Here is a 21178-nt window from a genome sequence, read left to right as displayed (position 1 = left end):
GCGGGGACGGGATCCCCAGGCGGAGGACGACGCGCCAGGTGCTCACTCCGACTATTCCCGGATGTCAGGACACCGCGCCCCTCCCTGGCTGTGCCCAATCCCTGCTCAGCTTCGCGAAACCGAACCCGCAGTGCTAGGTGTTCGTGGCGACCCTGGATCCAAGGATGTTCCGCCTTTCGTAGAAGGTGTTCTGCCATGGTTTGGCAAAACTTACATGCCCTCCCCTTTCTGCAGCCCAGGGAAGGCCCAACCGCCTCAAGCTGTCTGGATTTCCCAGTGGGGTGCTTGTCATTGCGCGCACTGATGCTCAGGGAACTGCAGAAAAGCTGGACTCATATCAAAGTGTCCATGATCCAAATCCTGAGGTCAGCAGAAGCTCTAGTGAGAAACAAGCCAACTTCTCTCCCCAATGCCAAGGGACCCTAGCAGTCCCACTCTGAGCCTCCAAAGGCTCTCTGCCAAGGACAAGGAATGGCTTCTCCAGGGTGTCCGGACCCCACAGGTCCTAAGATCCAACCAGACACTTCCAAGGGAGAAGCCACATTGGGCACACTGGTGTCCTGGCCTGCCCCGATGAGGATGACAGGGAGCTCACATGGGTCCGCTTAGCAGATTCCAGGGTGGTGAGGCCCTGGAGTTGTGTCTGGAGGTGGGGGAGGGGTGCAGTGCATCCACAACTGACCATTTCAGGACTTTCACACACCAGGGAAAACCTGGCTGAGACTCAGGTCCACGGAGCCTTGCATGGTCACAGCCAACATTCCTTTCCGGCTAATGCCTGTGTGAGATTGGGGTTTGTAGTGTCCCCAGTTCCCCCATTTTCTTTCTGTGTCCTGACTGACACAGAGGGCCTTGACTGCTCTTGTGATGTGGGCCAGCTGCATTTTTCAGTGCAGGCCAGAACCAAAGCCAGGACCTGAAGTTCCAAGGCACAGATAAAGCTGCTTAGGTTATTACTGGAAACACTAGGAGAAGCCAAGTGTGGTGGCACAAGCCTGTCATCCTAGCTATTCAGCGGCCAAAGCAGGAGGACTAAGAGTTCCAGGTCAAGCTGGCACTGGTGGCTCACACCTGTAATTCTAGCTACTAAGAAGGCAGAGATCAGTAGGATCACTGTTGGAACCAGCCCAGGCAAATAGTTCCACAAGACTCTAGCTCGAAAAAACCCTTCACAAAAAAAGGCTGGTGGAGTGGCTCAAGGGCTAGGCCCTGAATTCAAGCCCCAGTACCACAAAAAAAAAAAGTTCCAGGTCAGGCTGGGCAAAGTTAGTGAGACCCTATTTTAAAGACAAAAAAAAAAGGAGGGGTGGGGCTAGGGACATAGCACTCCCTTGTGGAAAGCTCTCCTTTTGGGGTGCCTCCAGCCTTAGGTTCATCTAGAAAGAACAGTGTTCCCTTCCATGATATAATTTTTTCCAGGGACAAATCCACCTTTATATGTTGTGTTTCCAAGAGCCCTTTTCATATCCTAGTGGACGGACCAAAGCAAGATTGCTTTCCATAGAAGAGGACAGACAGGGCCCCTATACATCCTTGGATATGCACAAGTCTTACCATTATTAAAATGTCCTGGGGAGGTGTGGCTCACGCAGTAGAGCTCATGCTTTGCAAACACGAAGCCCTGAGTTCAAACCCCAGTCTCACCAAAAAAATAGAAAATGTCTTAGCGACACAGAAATGACTGCTATGAAGGAAGGGGTTTGGTGCAGGTCCCTACAAATAGGAGGCAGAACACACCACATAGGGCTACCCTGGAATGACTAGATGTGGTCAGGGACAGAAAAGTGGAGGCAGCAGAATATGTTCTGGAGTAGGCTCTGGACTCTAGGGGTAGTCCTTTGTCTAGTACCTGATCCTGGGGTGGTTTAGGGCAGAGGAACTATTTGACTTGGAGTGTGATTTGATAAAGGAGAACACTGTGGGCTCTTGACTGGCTGATTTATATTTCAAAAGTGCAATAGAAGGAGTGCCGTTTGCTATTTCTGGGAGTCAGCTGGTCTATAAGGGGCAGCCCACTGGGATCAAGGCCCCAGTGCCTTGGATGACCCTGGAGAGTGGGAACTGAACACTATACACAGAAGACTTTGTTCCCTCATACTACCTGGTGTGTCTTAGCACACCTTACTAGGGTGGGTCTTCTTCACTCACTGAATCAAGCTTGGTGCCCTGGAGAGGACCACCAAGGGAGGACCCGGGCCTGGCAAGGAAGAGTACAGGGCATGGCCAGATCCCAGGCCCTAGGACAGTCAGTCCTCATTCAGGCAAGCCATCTTCAGAGTCAAGGTGTGAGGATGCTTCTTCTCCCAAGGGCCATGGTCTGTTTGGGCCCCAGAGTGATAACCACAAGTAATTTTTGCACTTTCATGGGAAGCCAAATCAAGAAAGGTATTTCCAGGCAGAAGAGAGTTCTCAGCACCCAAACCCTCTTTTCCTAAGCAGATCTGCTCCCCACTGTATCCAGGCCCCCTCCCACCAACTCCTTCTGAGTGTTCACAGAAGTACCACTGTCTTCCCACCTAGATCAGGAAGGGAATATCCTTTGACATTGTGACAGATGGTCACACAACTGTTCCCTGGAAAGGGGACTGGAGGTTATAGCTACATGGTGGAGAGGCCCCTTTGTGGGAGGCTGAAGACATAGGCTCTGACAGGGACCAGACTCTTCGCTCAGTAAAGCCTTCATATCTCCTTCCTAAAGAAGAAGAGGACTATTAAGGAAATGTATGTTTGGTGACTCTTTTAAAGCTCTCTAAGGTAGACATTACCCAGGATCATTTCCACAGCAATGAAACTCTGCAGTTGGGGTAAGATTATGGCAATTGGCAATTTATAGCCAAGGAGTAGGGTAGAGTGGATAGAAAAATGACTAAGAGGAAACATCAAGTTAATGGGGGATTTTGGCTAAACTGACCTAGTAGGAGTCATTAAACTGAACAATGGTGTGGTGGCTTATGTATGTAATCTCCACACTCAGGAGGCTGAGGCAGGAGGATTGAAAGTTTGAGGATAGCCTGGGGTACATAAGGAGACCCTATCTCAAAACAAAACAAAAGCAATGTGCCCAGTGCAGAAAGGAACATGGGAGCCTGAAAGTAAATCCTAGTTGAAAAAGAGCTCAGGGGAACATGAATAGTTTAGTCAGTGAGAAGCTCTGTCACCACACCTGATACTTTCTGTACTGTATGCAAGTATGATACACAAGGTTGAGATGGGTGGGACCAATGAACAGCAGCTACTGACCAAAGAGACCTGCAGGAAACCTGCTGGAGTTGGATGTCAGTGTTTCTTACAGCCAAGATCACCACAGAGCAAAGACTAAAATGTGAAAAATAAGGTAAGGTTTTTAACAGTGATAACGTAAAGTGAGAAAAGGAGGAAGACCAGGCCAACTATTAGTAGAGCATGCAAAAGGGCTCTGTTGGAACTGTCCTTCACTCTCCCCTCCCATTTGCCCTTCTCTCCCTCAATAAAGGCCTGCTGCTTGTGAAGGTCACAGATTATTTCTTGGTGTGTCTCTTCTTCTCCTTTTCTTAAGTGCCCCAGTTCCTTTCCCTCATTTTCCTTTCATTTAGTGCTGAAACCCGGGAGAGTTTTGAGTGTGTGTGGGGATGCCCTTCTTGGGCTACTGCAACTCTGTGGTGACCCTCATTTGGTCTATGGTGCACCCCTTGGGGTCTCCAGTCCGGGCTTACTATGGATGCACTACAGCTAAGAGGCGCCTAAGTTCCTGCAAGGGATGCAGCCGGTGCCCACCTTCATCCCCAAACTTCCTGGCCTCTCTCCTCTTTCTTTCTCTTCTTACTTTTCTCTTCATGGCTCTAGAGCTATTATACTTTCTACTAAGCCTCCCTTTTGGGCATGGGGTTAGATGCAACCACCCCTTCTGATTGGACTTGAGCCCAAAAAACAGAGTAGGCATTTTCTACCTATTAGCTACATCACTCTGGGGCCTAACCTTCTGGCCATACATATGCCCCTAAATTCTCATTCCTCTGTGACCTCCTGCAGAGCCTTTTGCCAAATGCATTTTGCACACTCAACACTGGCTCCAATTTCTACAGGGATGGGTAAGACCTGGCCTCTCTGTCTGGCACTCTGTGGTGCCTCAGTGCACCAGTCTCTGGCCATTCTCACCTTCAGTATTCCTACTTCTCCCTCTCACCTTTTGGCCATTTGGCTTCAGTGAGTCTGGCCCCTGGCTATGTAGGTTAGAGACAGCTACCTATTGCCCCAGGCTCATTCTTCCGATTTTGCAAGTTTTCTCCAGGGGAGACCCTAGGGAAAACTTCCTAACCTCCATCAAGGGTAATACCCGCTCAAAGATTCCCTCTGACTCACCCTAGTGTGCCTTCTATACAACCTTACCAAACTGGGCCTACAGGGTAATCTAAAACCAAAAAATCTCATCTGTTCTTCTATGGAAAGTTAGTCACAATACAGATTAGATAACTCCTCAAAATGGCCCAAATTTGGAACTTTTGATCCCAATATTCTCTGAGACCTTGACAACTTTATTGTGAGAAATGGCAAATGGCAAGAGGCTCCTTATCTCCAGGCTTTCTTTTACCTCATATCCTGACACTCCCTTTGTTCAGATTGCAGCTCCTGCCAAATTCTTCTTCTTGACTCCCACTGCTTTTCATCAGCACCCAACCACCTGATGTCAGCCTTCAACTCAGACCCTGCCAATGACATTCCCCCATTGGTCACCTGCACGCCCCCCCCCCCCCTCAAACTTCTCCAGACTCTCCCTCTTCCCAGGAAGGTCCCTCCTCCCTCTCCACAGAAAACCCCACTCCAGGCCCAGCTCCTCCTCTCCCCTTTTCCCCTCCTCACACCTGGTCGTGGGCACACACACCCAGTCCATTACAGCTGTCCAAGTCTACCCATTCCCACCCAATTCCCATTCTCCTATGAGAGGTGGCAGGAGTGGAAGGATATTATTCAAATAATAGATATTTTTCAACTAAAACAAAGGCTGGTCTCCTTTTCAGACAATCCAACAAAATATCATAAGGAATTCCTCCGTCTTACTTGGGCTTATGCCCTCACATGGGGTGACACTTACATTATAAATGATACCCTCACAGAGGACAAAAGGGAAAGAATATGGAAGGCAGCAGAACAATATGCTAACAAACTCCACGAAAAACACACCAATAGACAACCTCCTCCCCCCGACACACACCAAAGCAGTTCCTAGAACCGAGCCTCAGTGGAGTTATCAAGATGGGGACCCAGGATCAAATTCCCAGGATCACATGATCTCCTGCCTATTAGCAAGCATGGACAAAAACAGTCATAAGCAAGTCAACTATAACAAAATTAAGGAGGTCACACAGGATCCAGATGAAAACTCCTCCCTCTTTCTCAATCGCCTCATGGAGTCAATGACGAAATACACCAAGTTAAACACAGCCTTCCAACAGGGTCATATTTTCTTATACCTCCACTTCATCAGTCAGCCCCAGATACTCAAAAAAAAGCTGCAGAAACTTGAAGAGGGCCCCCAGACCCCTCAACAAACTTAAATTAATATAGCCTTTAAGGTCTTTAACAATAGGAAGGAGGAGGCCAAACAATTAAGGGATAAAAATACCTGCACAAAATATCAAATGTTAGCCTCTATTCTCCAAAACCAGATGCTCCATATTGGCCCAAAGGACTTACCCAAAGGACCCAGCAAACATCCCCCCCAAGCCTGCTTCTGATGTGGAAACCCAGGACATTGGGCAAAATCTTGCCCTAACCCATGCCCACCAACAAGGTCCTGCTCACAATGTGGACAATGGGGACACTGGAAGATGGACTGTCTGCAGGGAAAACAGTCTTTTCCTCATGCATAGCCTCAGATTCCCAATAGTGTCCCAGATGAGGAGCCAAGACCGATGTTTCTACTGGGTGACTGACAAGGCCCGGATCATAATGTCCCCATTAGTGGGGGGGGTGTCCCACTGATCCATGGGTACCTGGGACAGTATCAGAAAGTGCATTTCCTTCTTCCTTGAGACTGGGACATCCAGATCAGTTTTCACTGAATATGTAGGTCCCCTCAAAAAGGCCTCCTTTCCTATTGTAGGGGTAAATGGTATACCACACACACCCAACATGACCCCCCCCCCACACACACTGCATCTTCAGATTTAAGTCCTTCACTCATTCTTTCCTAGTCATTCTGGCTTGCCCCTTCCCAATACTAGGAAGAAACATATTCCATATACTTGGGGCCACCATTTTTATCCTGTTCATTAATGCCTGCCAGCCCATACAATTTATTCTCCCTACACAAGACCTTCCACCACTCAAAATCTGCCTCCCACCTCCTATAGGAAGTCAATCCCCAGGTTTGGGACACATCCCACCCCTCCATAGCCTCACACCACATCTCTGTTAAAATCACTCTAAAGGACTCCTCCACCCTCAAGGTCATTCCCAAATATCCCCTGTGTAGGGAGGGACACACACTGAGGATGCTGGGTATCAAGGAATAAGGCCCAACTCTGGGATTTTTTTAACTCTGGGATATTGTCAAATTTATTTTATTAACTCTGGGATATTATCAAATTCCCCAAAACAGAAAAACTGCCATACTCCAAATCCCTCTTCCCAAGACAAAAAGGGACATTCTTTCTTTTCTGGGATTAACTGGGTATTTTAGAATTTGGATCCCTAATTATTCAATAATAGCCAAACCATTGTACAATGCTGCTAAAAGAGACCTAAATGAGATTTTACCTTGCCCCAGGGCCCTCTTAACCCTGTTTATTTTCCTCAAACAAGTTTTATCAAGGGCCCCTGCACTTTCCATTCCAAATCCCAATAAAATTATTTACCTATATCTACACTCAGATAAAAGCCAAGCCTTGGGCCTGGTGGCCCAAAGTGCAGGAGACATGGTGTCTCCTATAGCCTATCTCTCAAAACAATTAGACCCCATTTACAGGGGTTGGCCAGCCTGCCTAAAAGTATTGGCCACAGCAGCTCTCTTAATACCAGAAGCCCAAAAAATAACTTTTAACTTACCTATGACAGTCTGGTCATCTCACAATATTCAGGACTTAATTAGTCATAAAGCTGTCAACTCCATCTCCCCATCTCGTGTTCGAATCTTACATTCTTTTCTTCTACAACCTGATCTAACTTTCTGGCAGTATCAGAGATTAAACCCCACTACCCTCTTACCCTCAAACAGCCCACCTCACCTAGCACCTCTAGCCCATGACTGCATTCAGATACTTGGTGATTCATTTCCAACCTTTCATCACATCTTAGACACCCCCATACCCAATGCCCCCACCTGGTTTGTGTATGGCAGCTCTACAAAGGCCTCCACTACCACTGCAGCTAGAATAATCGAGGGGCACCCAAATAGTACTACATACACAATCATAGAGACAAACAGTCTTCCTCCTACAACCACCTCCCAACAGGCAGAATTATATGCTCTTACGTGAGCATTACAAAGGGCAAAAGACAGGATGAGTAACATTTATAGGACTCAAAATACATTTATAACATCATCCATTCCAACAGTCAGATCTGGAAGGATCAGGGTTTCTTAAAAACCAAGGGGTCCCCAATAACTAATGCAAAACATATTATGGCCCTTTTACAAGTGGCCACCTTCCCCCACAAAGCTGCCATCCTCCACTTAAGGGACATCAAAGAGATAACACTTTTCATATCTATTAGCCATAACTTAGCAGATACCACCATCAAACAGGTGGTACAAACACAAACACAACAAACCCCTCCCCAGATTATCCTGCTAGTCCACTAAGTTTATATAGAAAAGGAAATGGAATTGTTAAAAACTCAAGGGAGCAACCAACACCAGGGTTACTGGTTTCTTAATGACTCCCTCATCCTGCCGAACAACAAATAAAGCCCATATGAACCATCCTTCATAGAATTTTTCATTCTAACCATCTATCCTTGCTTCATTTTATTAAAACCCACATCATTGCCCCCCACCCTAGTATCCACAGAACACTAAAGAAAATCTTATCCTCTTGCCCCACATATTCCAAAACCAATCCATTATCAAATGTCCGACCCCCTTCTTTTCCTACCCACCAGGCAAAAGGTCACTTGTCTGGGTCGGACTGGTAGGTAGACTTTGCCAACATGCCCCCTGTTAAGCGTACCAGGCATCTGCTAGTTTTCATTGACAATCTAACAGGGTGGATAGAAGATTTCCCCACTACTAACAAAAGAGCCTCTATGGTAGCCTCTATAGAGAAATCATTCCCCGTTTTGGTCTTCCCACAACACTACAATCAGATAACAGGCCAGAATTCACCTCTACCATTGTTCAACAATTAGCCTCCTATGTGGGGTCAAGATAGTATTTCCATATTACATATGATCCACAATCCTAAGGGAAAGTGGAAAAGGCCAATCACACCCTGAAAACACACTCACCAAACTTACTCAAGAACTCCAAATGGACTGGATTAAACTATTACCTTTAACTCTCCTTTGTACCAGCGTTCTCCCCTTGAAAACCTCTGCTAACTAGCCCTTTTGAGGCCATGTATGGCTGCCTTCTTGTAACACTGGGTCTTCCTATAAAACCCTGTAACATTCCCCCTCCCCTGCTTTCTTGACTACCATAGATGAGGAGAATACTATGGGCACACCTGAACACCCACCTCCCAAACCCCACATCTGCTTCTTCAAACCCTGATCCAGCTCAGATTTGGGGAATGGGTTTATTACAAGGGACCAGCACCCCCCCCATAACCTCCTTGGAAGGGTCCTCTATAGGTTATTTTAACAACCTCCACTGCGGTTAAACCCCGTCCTGCTCTCTCGTGTTTCAGGCTTGGACCCACCAAAAGAGGGTCCACATATCAAAGCTCAACTCACCTGGGCACTATGTTCTTCACCACCGCTTTCGGAGCAATAATGCCGAATCTGCTTCGTAGGCTTTATTTGACTTAAGACTCCTACTAACACCCCTACTGGGAAACTCACAACACTCCACCCTTTCAAAAGCACCTCCACCTGTTATAGGCTCTATACCCCAGGCTGACCTCTATGGGGACAGCACCTTTATGCTCACAAAGACCACACTTTCCAGATTCTCAGCCCATAGGCTCCCTTAATGTCTCCTGGTGCACAGAGACCCTTCTCCCACCCCCCATCGCAGGCAACTCAAACTCCTTAACCAAGGGAGTGATGGGTGCAAACACATCAAAATGCCTACTTCTTGACCCCCAACCTATCCATTTTGTCACAACCCCATTCCCTCCCCTCCAGGGCAACTTCACTACAGCCATCTCAGACTTTCCTAATGGGAGACTCCACCCTAGTGCCATTCCAGTCTTTAATATACCGGGACTACACCCAAACCCCTTCTCCAAGAGTAACTGCACCTCAGTCACACCTCATTCCCAACTCTTTCTCTACCTGGCAAACCAACCGCTGATCATGAAGTTCCCCCACACCAACCAATGCCTCTTCTCCCCTCTTACAGCTCCTTCTAATGGCCTCCCTCACTGTCTCCTTCTGCTCATGGGAGAGAGAGCAGAATGCAGATTGACTAGACCCCCTCCTTTCCTTTGAGTTAATGGGATGTCTCTCCCCCTCCACAGGAATCTTCTTCCCATGTGGGTCGCAAATATATATATGCCTGCTTACTAACTGAACCAGAGTTTGTACACTCGTCTTCTTAATTCCTCCTTTATCGCACAACATTAACACAGAAATTATCCCCATTTCGGTTGTTAGCGTCATACATACAAAAGAGATATGTCTCACCCCCTTGGTGGTGGGACTGGGTCTTCTCACTGGAGTTGGAACAGGTTCGGCCAGACTAGGAGTATCAATTATCCAGTTCCGTAAACTGTCAGAAGCCCTAAAAGAAAGCCTTAACGATATTGCCTTACAGATCTCTGCAATCCAAGACCAGATCTACTCATTAGTGGCAGTGGTCCTACAGAACAGAAGAGGACTAGATCTCCTTAAAGCTGAAAAAGGCAGGCTATGTCTTTTTTGGGAGAGAATTGTTGTTTTTTAACCAGTAAGTCTGTCATAGTTAGGGACGGGATAAAGAAACTCAAGAGGGGGCACAACAGCTAACATCCTCAGAACCTATTAATATTCTTTCTTCTTTGTGTCCATGGCTCATCCCGCTGGCAGTCCCTCTGATCTTTGCTTGTCTGACCCTAATGTTCCTTCCATGCCTCATTAATGTTCTTCAAAAATCTTTACAGGAATGTATTATTGCCATCTCCCGGGCTACCTCAGGGGAGCAATTCAAGCCATTATGTTTCTACAAACTCTCCAAGCTCAACAACAAAGCCCCCTTGTTGCCCCTGACCAGCCAGAAGTAGTCAGAAGACAAATGGTGCCCCCACCCCAAAGAGGCTGAAATGCTGGAATGTTGAGAAACACTGAAACAATGCAAATATGGTACCTCAGATAGGAAGGCCACAAAAAAACAACACATCAGGCTGCTCAGCCCAGATGATCCTAGCTCCTTCAACCTCCTTTTTCCCACCACAGGGTGCTTAAAAACCCCAAACTGTTAAGAGAGTTGTGCTCTCCTCCCTCTCAGAATACTACTCTGAGGGCCCCTCTCACGCCTCTCTCCCTCAATAAAGGCCTGCTGCTTGTGAAGGTCACGGATTCTTTCTTGGTGTGTCTCTCCTCCTTTTCCTTAAGTGCCCCAGTTCTTTTCCCTTATTTTCCCTTCACCTCTCCTCCACCTCAGGTAACAACTCTGCTTGGTCTTATTTAATCGTGGACTTTCTCAGACCTGAAGTTCGTGTCTGAATTCTAGCAGAGTACAGCCTATTTCATCCTTGGTTTCATCCAGTCTTTTCTTCCCTTATCCCTCCTAACGCTGCCATTTCAATTTTACCGAGTGCATAGTAGGTTTTGTTTTGTTTTTTGGAGGCAAGGCCTTGTTATGTAGATAGACTGGTCTCGAAATCGAGATCCTCCTGCCTCAGCCTCCTGAGTGCTGGGATTACAAACGAATACCACTGTGCCCGGCCCAAACATTCCTTAACCCGTGCTTTATCGGCCATCAGAAGGCGCCACTGTGTGGCTGTGACGAAGAGGAGAGGACATGCGACACGGATCCCGGCGGGCCTAGCCCCGAGAGACCCCTGAGCGACCGTGGTCACTCTTGGCGCGAGGGCTGGACGCAACCAGCTGCGACACGCACCGTCCGTATTCCTCCCACTACAGACCGTGCAGTCCTCCAGACATCCTAGAGCGGCCCCGAAAGTTTGCAGGTGGGGCCTCCCGGAGGCGGGGCTTCATCCTGTTTCCGGCCGTGCCCTGCGACCGCGCGCGCGCAGTTCAGCCGTGTCCGCCCCTCCTCCCTCTGGCCCCGCCCCTGGCGGGTCTGCGCGCTCTTCCTCGCAGCCGGCGGGCGCAGGCTCCGTCCAGACGCGGGGCTTGTCCTGCCGGTGGCACAGAGGTGAGGCCTCCCGCGGCTCCGCCTGCAGTGGGGGTGGGCGGGGGCGGCCGCGACTAGGCGGAGAGAAGGAAGGGCTTCAGACGGTGGAAGTGACGTGCGGATTCGACGGCGCATCGGGGCCTGCTGGCAGGCGGGTCCTCCCACAAACCCCGGAGGAGGTTCCGACCTGGGGCTCTGGTGGCCTCTAGGGAGGAGGGACGGCCCAGAGAAGTGGAGGCCCTGTCTAGGGGCTGGCCCTGGAGCGCGCGGGGGCCTAGGAGCAGCGGGCCGCTGCGTGGCCGTGGGAGGCGCGGGTTGGAAAGAAGTGGGCTTCAGGCTTCGCCCACTGCCGGCCCTCGCTGCCCACCCCGCTAACCTCCCGCCCGCCGGCCTGTCCCAACCCCGGGGCTCCGGCAGGTGTGCACGGCTGGAGCTACCCGCTTTCGCCGTGCTTGGGGCTGTTGTCTGGTTTGGGGAGGAGCTCGGGGCGGGTACTTCTGTACCCTCCAGGAACCAAGGTCTGCATCCTTCTCCTGACCATCCAGCCGCGGTCCCTGCGGCGGGGGGGGGGGTCCCCTTCTCGGAGAGTAAGTAGGGAGACATTAGGTCAGGGCTTCGTAGGAGCCAAGTTAGGCTGCAGGGCCCTTTCTGTGCTGCCCTAGGCAGAAACTGTCTCCCCCACGGCTGTGAGCCAGGAAGCGGGTAAAGCCCCAAGGGATCAGCGATGCAGTGGCGACCCATGCCCTCTCTCGGGAGTGCGGCTCAGCTGGTGCCCTTGGCTGAGGTCGGCTGATCCATCTTGGACCTTCATGAAGCCAGCTCCCCAGAGCGTGCCTTCGCCCAGCTGGCACACTCGCAGTGTGGTATCGTTCCAGGGCGAGATGCCGTTGACCTTCCAAGACGTGGCGGTGTATTTCTCCAGGGCGGAGGGGCAGCAGTTGGGCCCCCAGCAGAGAGCACTCTACAGGGACGTGATGCTGGAGAACTATGGGAATATGGCCTCGCTGGGTGAGGACTTCTCTGGTGCCCTGGTTTATACTTGGAGGTCTCTAAGGGGGTTGTACGCTGCTTTGGCTCTTTCGATCCCAAAGAAACTGTGCTGCCCTTTCCCCAGGTACCAGTCTGATCTCTGACGAAGAAACATTCCCCATGCCTTGCTGCCCAGTTCTAGGGACTTTGCTCTCTGTTGCCAGTGGCCCCGTGGTCCCCTCTACCCCAGAGAACTATTGAGAGAGTTTTCCCTCAGCACTCACATTCAACCTACCCCGTACATCCATGCATACAGGGTACTTCCCTCCTCAGCTGGTATGGAAAACCCATGGGCCAGAGTTCTGCCCCAGCACCCCAAGCCACACCAGCTTATCCAGAATCTTCATCCTCAACAGGACTCCCTGTCCCTAAGCCAGAACTGATCTCTCAGCTGGAGCAAGGGGAGGAGCTGTGGGTCCTGGATCTCCTGGGGGCTGAAGAACCAGAAGTCTTGAGAAGCTGCAGGACAGGTGAGCCTGGGCGGGAGGCTGGTCCCAGGAATGGCCTCCCACTCTACCCTTGAGGGCAAGTAGTGAGGTAGGTAAGGTGATGGTGCTCACTCAGCTTCTCCAGGGGCAGTACACTCCCCTATATGCTCCTGAGCATATGCACCTGGTTTAAAAGGTTTTCCCTTTCTGTCCATTTGCTCTGCTTTAAAAATATATATAGTTCTGGTCATGTTATGTTTTGTTCTAGGGATTATCTTTACACCCCTTCATTCCCTTTATAATATACTTCTTCTATATAATATACTTCTTGCCCTCTTGACAGTAGCTACTGGATCCCTATCCTTTTATCCTTCACCTCTTCACCCTCAGTTTTGGTCAGTAGTATTCTCTTATTCTTTTCCTTGAGACAGGGTCTTGCTGGTATCCAGGTTGGTCTTGAACTCCTGGCTCAAGTGATCATCCTGGCTCAAGTGCCTCAGTCTCCTGAGCAGCTGGAACTACAAATGCATGCCACCACACCTGGATTCTTTTTAGAATTGTTCTGTTGAATCTACTTCTCTAATTGATTCATCAGCTCTAAGTATTATTTTCTTTCTTTCTTTTTTTTTTGTGGTACTGAGACTTGAACTCAGGGCATGCACCTTCAGCCACTCCACCAGCCCTTTTTTGTGAAGGGTTTTTTCGAGGTAAGGTCTTGCAGAACTGTTTGCCCGGCTGGCTTCAAACTGTGATCCTATCTGATCTCTGCCTCCTGAGTAGCTAGGATTACAGGTGTGAGCCACTGACACCCAATTCTAAGTATTATTTTGACTCTCAGATACTGAGCCTTGTTCTGCTTCCTGCCCTTTCCTCCTTGTTCCCCTCTGTTTTGTTGAGTATACTGTTCCTCACTATCAGCCTAAGTACTTCATCACTCCTATCCCCATCTTTGCTGTTGTCTTATTTCTGCAGTTAAGTGTATCACTTGTTTACCCTTTAGGTAGATGTCAGTTCCTTTACCAAAAACTTCCCCACCATCATCTCTGCTGTCTGAAGCTTGTCTTCTAGTAGTTTACTCAGGAAAGCTCTTGTAATTAATGTACCCCAAATTTATGAACATTAAAATTGGCTGTTGGAGGCCTTTTGTTTCCAAAGGTTATTGACTTGTGATATTTCTTATCATAGACATTTTATAGTTATAAGGCTTTCTTAAAGCAAAGCCTTAGGTACATGTCACAAATTTTTAATATGTTCTGTTTTCATTATCATATAGTTAAAAATACTATCTAATTTTTCTTGTGATTTCTTTGACTCAATGATTATTTGTACATGAATTAATTTACAAATAGTGTTTTCCTAGTCACCTTCTTGTTAATTTATTATGTAATTCCACTGTGGTTATAGAACATGCTCTTTTTTTTTTTTTTTTCGGGTGAGACTGGGGAGTTTGAACTGAAGGCTTCATGCTTGCAAAGCAGGTGCTCTACCACTTAAGCCACCCCAGTCTATTTTGCTCTGGTTCTTTCAGACATGGGCTCTCATAAACTGTTTGCTCAGGCTAGCCTTGAACCTCTATCCTCCTAATCTCTGCTTCCCAAGTACCTAGGATTACAGGCCTGAGCCACTGGTGCCCAGCTAGATGTAGGCACTTTTGAAGCTTTCCAGATCCATTCCCTATAATTTTTTGCCTGGGCTGGCCTTGAACCTCCATCCTTCCAATCTTAGCCTCCTAGATAGCTAGGATTACAGATGTTAATCATGGGTACCCATCATATTTAATTCTTGTAATTGCTGACTGTAGTTATTATAGCCACAGCATCCCTTGGTAAGCATACCATGTTCACATAAAAAGGCTGAGTGTTCTGCCATTATAGGGTTGTATAAATATCTGTTAAGTCAAGGTGGTTGATGCTGTGGTCCAGATCTTCCCCAGCATTTTGCTAATTTTCTGTCTAGTTATTCTTTCATTTCCTAAGGGAAGGATGTTAAAATATACAAGGATGATTGTGAATTATCTTTTCCTTCTTTTACTTTTTTCAGTGTCTGCTTCATGTATTTTGAAACTTGTTGAGCTTGTTCTCATTTATGATTATCATTGTCAGAAAAAAGAGGATCCATCTTTACCTCTGGTAATACATTTTGTTTTGAGATATATTTTATCTAATACTAACATAGCAACTCTAGTCTTTTTATTCTTACTGTTATTATAGGATAGTTTTTTTTTTTTTCATCCATTTAATTTCAACCTTTATGCTTAAAGTAAATCTCTTCCAGATAGCAATATGGTCTCATTTTCTGTTTTGTTTTGTTTTGCTTTGTTTTTGAGACAGGGTCTTCCTATGTGGCCCAGGCTGGCCTTGAACTCTTGATCCTCCTGCTTCAGCCTCTGGAGTCCTGGAATTTCAGGCATTACCACCACAGGCAGGCAGTATATCACTTAAGCCATGTCCCAGCCACCTGGGTCTCATTTTATATCCATCCTGACAATCCATGTCTTTTAATTATAGTGATTATTCTATTAAATGTTTAATGTAATTTTTTTTTTTTTGGTACTGGGGTTTGAATTCAGGGCCTTCACCATGAGCCACTCCACCAGCCCTATTTTTGTGAAGGGTTTTTCAAGATAGGGTCTCGAGGAACTGTTTGCCCAGGCTGGCTTCAAACCATGATCTTCCTGATCTCTGCCTCCTGAGTAACTAAGGATTATCAGCACCTGGCCTAATGTAATTTTTATGTGGTTCAGAACGGCACTTGTGGATAGTATTTTGTTTTTTATTCAATATGTATCTCTGCTTTTTAAAAACATTTCCTTTGTTCCTCTTTCTTGCTGTTTATGTACTCATTCATTATAAATCTTGTAATCATCCCTTCCATCCTTTATGTTAAAGTAACATGTAATACATGTATATACATCTTTAAACCTCACAATACAATATTACAATTTTAGTTTTAAGCAGTTACAGATGCCCCATAATTTACACTGTGATTATGTTCTGATAATCCATTTTAAATTGAAAATATAAGTTGAAAATGCATTTATTAGACCTAACCTACTTAACATCCTGAGTTAGTAAAAGCCCATTGTGGAGTACATTGCTTCTGCTTGTGATCTTGTGACTGACTGGGAGGCTACCACCACTCAACATTGCAAGGGAGGAATGTACTACCTAGCCTGGGAAAACATCAAGATTCAAATTCTGAAGTATGATTTCTATTAAATGCATGTCACTTTTGCACATCATAAAGTTGAACTTGATCCATGGTGAGTCAGAGTTGTAGTTTGAATCTGAAATGTCCCCCCAAAAGCCCATGTGTAAAAGGCTGTATTGAGGCACTGTTAGATTTGGTAGAACTTTTAGGAGGTGGGTCCTAGTTGAAGGAAGTTAGGTCACTGGGGGTTGCCTTGAAGGGGATGTTGGGATTCCGACCCTTCCTGTATCCCTTCCTAGTATCTGGCTGCCATAAAGTGATCAGGTCTTCTCACACACTTTTGATGTGATGTACTGCTCTGCCACAGGCCTGAAGCAACAGGGCCAAGCAACTGTGGACTGCAACTTCTGAAACCATGAGTCAAAATAAACCTTTCCTCTTTTTAAGTTGATTATCTTGGGTATTTTGTCATAGTATTGGAAAGCTGACTAACAGTTGGGGGCCATCTGCATATGGTTTAAACAAAATTAAAAGGAAAGACCAAAATAGTGGCTCTAGCCTGTAATCCCAGAAACACAGGAGGTGGAGATCTGGATTACCATGGTTCAAGGCAGTTTGGGCAAAAAGTTTGCAGTACCCCATCTCAACAATGGCTGGGCATGGTGTAGCTTGTTATCCCAGCTACACAGGGAAGTACAGATAGGAGAATTGGGATCCAGGCTGACTCGGGCATAAAGCAAGACCCTGTCTCAAAAATAACCAACATGGTAATATGGTTCATGTTGTACAGAGCCTGCCTAGCAAGCATGAGGCCTTGAGTTCAACCTTTAGAGCCACTATGTCCGAACAACATACTGAAAAATGAACAGCGCTTAGATCTGTCAGAGAACTGAGGGCATGGGCAAACCATTGCCTTGAAAGTTGGGCAGGCAGACACAAAGAATCATAATTTATGAACAGGAACCTCCAAGGGAACCAGTGCAAGGTCAGGAATCTGAACTATGATTGACAAATTGATGGTGGGTCAGTGTGGACAAGGCTGAGTTAAAAACTCCAGGGAGACCCAGTCGTAGCGTTCACAATTTTGTAAGTGTTATATCCAGAAGCTCAACCAAGACCTCACAGTGAATATCAGGGAAAATCCCTTCCTGCTTCTGGCAGAGGGAAGGGAAAAGAGACCATTTTGAAATCTGCTAAACCACTCTGTTCTTCCTACAAGACTGCCTTTGTGAGAAATGATTTTCCCACAACCTAACTGACTTGAAAAATGGGAACTGTCCAACCCCAGCCCTGTATACAATCCTGTCCCACATATGTGGGGAAATACGGAGCAAAGGTACCAGACTGAGATCTACTCATAGTGCTGTGAACCATTATCACTCTGACATCTGAGTACTTTACTGAGGCCTGCTTATTGCAGCTCCTTCACCCAGCACATCTGTCTAGCTTTTAGCAGAAATTGCAAGGAGTGTTAAAAGGTGAGAAAGTACAGATAGATTGTTCCTTTCTCCCCCCCCTTTTTTTTTTGGTAGTAATTGGGTTTGAACTCAGGCCATACCCCCAAGCTTTTTTTGCTTTGGCTTTTTTTTTTTTTTTTTCTTTTGGTTGTACTGGGGTTTGAACTCAGAGGAGCCACTTCCAGTCTATTTTGGTTATTTTTAGATAGGGTCTTGCATTTATGCCCAGGCTGGCTTGAACCATGATCCTTCTATTTATACATTACTCGTAGCTGGGATGACAGGCACATGCCACCACACCCAGCTTTTGATCGAGATGAGTTCTCGAGAACTCTTTTGCCTGTGCTAGCCTCGAAGCCAACCTTAAGCCTCTCCATCTCCTGTCCCAGTAGTTAGAATTGCAGATGTGAGCCATTGTGCCTGGCTTCTTTCCTTTTTTTTGAGACAGCATCTCAGTATGAAGCCCAGACTGGCCTGGAACTCAAGATTCTCCTGCCTCAGTCTCTTGAGTGCTGAGATTATAGGCATGCACTATCATGCTCAGCAAACAATATACAACTTTTAATTTTTGGTGGATTGGGTTTGAATTCAGTGCCTCTCACAAGTGCTGTACCACTTGAGCCATGCTCCAGCCCCAAACAATATATAAATAACATACTAGTTAAAGAAAAAATCTGAAGAGAAATTTTTAATATTTTTTGCAGTGCTGGGGTTTGAACTCAGGGCCTACACCTTGAGCCACTCCACCAGCCCTTTTTTTGAGGTGGGGTTTTTGAGATCAGGTCTCACAAACTATTTGCCTGGGCTGGCTTTGAACCATACTCCTCCTGGTCTCTGCCTCCTGAGTAGCTAGGATTACAGACCTGAGTCACTGGCACCCCGCAAATATTTTGAATAAATAAAAACTTCACTTATCAAAATTTGTGGAATGCAGTGAAAGTAGTGCTTAGTGTAGAAATTTATATAATTGAATGCATTTATTAAAGAGGTTTTTGTCTAGCCTTCATTCTTTTTTTTATTTGGCAGCAATGGAGATTGAACTCAGGGCCTCAAGCTTGCTAGGCAGACACTCTTGCTGCATGAGCTCATCTGCCAGCCTAGCCTTCATTCTTTAGCTAACATGAGACTATAGGAAAGAAAACAATGCCAGTTTACTAGGACAAAAACAAGAATCTGGAAGCTCCCTTAACCTGCCTTTCTTATGCATTAGATTTTTATCTTTGTAGTTTTGCTTTGGAGGACGACTAGGGGACTGGCCCATGGAGCTAATCATAGGCTAGACTGGAGAGACTGGCTTCACACTGCTTCTTGGGGTGGGCAGGCACCTCAGACCCTTCCCTGGCCAGGGGGAAAAATGTTTTTCTCAATGCCATTGCCTCCATAGTTATCACTGTACGACCAAAATCAGCTTAACTAGCTGATATAGATATATTTGTGGCTTTGTTCTTTTTTTTTTTTTTTTTTTTTTTTGTGGTGCTAGGGTTTGAACTCAAGGCCTACACCTTGAACTACTCCACCAGCCCTTTTTTTGTGGTGGTTTTATTTTTGTTGTTTGTTTTGAGATAGGGACTCATAAACTATTTGCTGTCTGGGGCTGGCTTTGAACTGAGATCCTCCTGATCTCTGCCTCCTGAGTAGCTAGGATTACAGGTGTGAGCCACCTGTGCCTAGCCATTTGTTTGTTTAAGGCTTCTATTCTCTTTGGGATTCTGACCAGTTGTCCGAATCCCTTCTCTGGAACCCCAGTTAATTAGAACTTCGTTGGCCTTTTCTGTGAAACTTAAATGATCTCCCCAAATTGGTTCCTCTAAGATCTGATCTTCCCATTTGATTCTGCCTCTCCTTGTGACCGTGAGATTCCTTGAAGAACACAAAAGAACACTACTGACCCTCTCTTCTGTCTTCCTCCTGGAGCCTTGAGAGTCATGAGTGGGCCTCCCTCAGGTCTAAAGCTCTTTTCTTTTTAAAAATCTTTTTTGCATTAAGCTCCTTGCTCAGTAATCCAGGATTCAGTTAGCAAAGTGGTAACGTTACCAAGGCTTTGCCTGGAAAGTCATGTTTTCAGATGAGACCTCCTTACTTTAAAGAACTGAGGGTTGACTTTATAAAATAACCAAGAATAGCCCCTGGATGGTAGCCTGTCTGCCTAGAAAGTGCAAAGCCCCGAGTTCAAACACAAGTACCACCAAAATACTACCACGAATACTACTACAAATAATTATAGCCCTTGGAGAAACTATTAGATGGCATCATCTGTCCAAAACCAAGACCCCAGCAACATGCTTCATCTCTCCAGAAAATGTGAACCAGAAATTTCCCTCACCTGGAAGGTGTGGGAGCCAAAAGCCTGGGTTTTTGAAACCCATGGAGGGCCTGACGTGGGCAGCCATCTGCTTGGAGCCTGAGGAGGCCAGCGCCTCTGTTTGCAGACTACTCAGTGGCCACTGATACCTCAGTTGGTAGTGCTTCTCCCTTCTTTGAGTGGGTGTGGCAAATCATTGAAACTGAGCCTGACAGGCAGTGAGGAGGATCACAGGACAACAGAAGATAAGAAAGCACAGGGAAAGGATGGGAACCAGCCATCTCCCTCTGTTTTCTGGACAGTATGTCTGTTGGAGTAACAAAATCATGACTGCAAGTTTAGGCTGTCATTTTTGGCCTCCTTGTGGCTGGGCCCCAAGGAAGTAGATTTTAGGAACAAGTATTAGAAGAATTTGCATGCAAGTCCCAGCTTGTTCTGAAATCCAAAATAAGAAATCACCCAAAGAAAAATACCATGGAAATCAAATTCCCCTGCAAAGATGGAATTTCAAAGAAATGAAATATCATCACTAAAATTATCTCTAACTCTCAAGGACCTTTAAGATTTGAGGGGAGGGGCTAGGCAAATATTCTCCACGATCCCTCTAAACCTTCTAAAATTAAAAACCAAATACAGTGTGGTGATGCAGTGACAAGGGTTGGAGGAGGGTTGTCAATAACTTTAAAAGAAAAGAAGATAGATTAAAAGCAATATTCTTAGCTTCCAGCTTTGGGAAATAGAATAAGAAGGGTGAACTAATTGCAAAGTCAGCAGAAACAAAGAACAGAAATCAGTGAAATTTAAAACAGGTAAACAATAGAGAAAACTAGCAAAACAAAAACTTTGTTCTTTGAAAAGGTCAATAAAGTTGATAAGCCTTTAGCCAGCTAATTTAAAGCAGTGAAAGCCAGTGACTCATACCTGTAATACTAGCTAGGCGGCAGAGATCAGGGGGATTGAAGTTCAAAGTCAGCCTGGGCAAATAGTTCGAGAGACCCTATCTCAAAAAAAACCATCACAAAAAAGAGCTGGTGGAATGGCTCAAGGTATAGGCCCTGAGTTCAAGCCTCAGTACTGGAAAAAAAAAAAAAAGCAGTGAGAACACAAATTATTATTCAGACATGAGAAAGGGGACATCACTGCAGACATTTAAAGGATAATAAAGGGATGTTATAAACAATTCTGCCCAAACATTTGAGAACTTAGATGAAAAGAACCAGTTCCTTGAAAGACAAACCTCTGAAAATTCACACAAGAAGAAAGACAATCTGAGTAGATACATCTATTAAATTGAATCAATAATAACCTTCCCAAACCAAATCCACCTGTCTCAGATGGGTTCGCTTGTGAATTCTGACATTTAAGGAAGAAACTATAGCAATTCTGTACGCTCTCC

The 21178-nt window shown here is 46.2% G+C and overlaps 1 protein-coding gene across 7 annotated transcripts in view; it reads left to right on the top strand.

The window, feature by feature from the left end:
- The first annotated feature begins 11334 nt into the window (after window positions 1-11334).
- Window positions 11335-21178, top strand: part of Znf251 (zinc finger protein 251) — a 28516-nt gene continuing 18672 nt past the window's right edge. Inside the window, exons 1-3 of one of the 7 annotated variants that reach the window (XM_074069489.1) lie at window positions 11335-11437; window positions 12292-12424; window positions 12802-12915. In XM_074069489.1, the coding sequence (XP_073925590.1) occupies window positions 12298-12424; window positions 12802-12915 (241 nt within the window). In that variant the 5' untranslated portion in view covers window positions 11335-11437; window positions 12292-12297. The other 6 variants (XM_074069487.1, XM_074069491.1, XM_074069486.1 and 3 more) reach the window with 6 other exon arrangements.

The sequence above is a fragment of the Castor canadensis genome, chromosome 3 (assembly GCF_047511655.1).
Source record: "Castor canadensis chromosome 3, mCasCan1.hap1v2, whole genome shotgun sequence".
Classification (NCBI taxonomy): Eukaryota; Metazoa; Chordata; class Mammalia; order Rodentia; family Castoridae; genus Castor; species Castor canadensis.
This window is presented reverse-complemented; position numbering and strand designations above follow the sequence as displayed.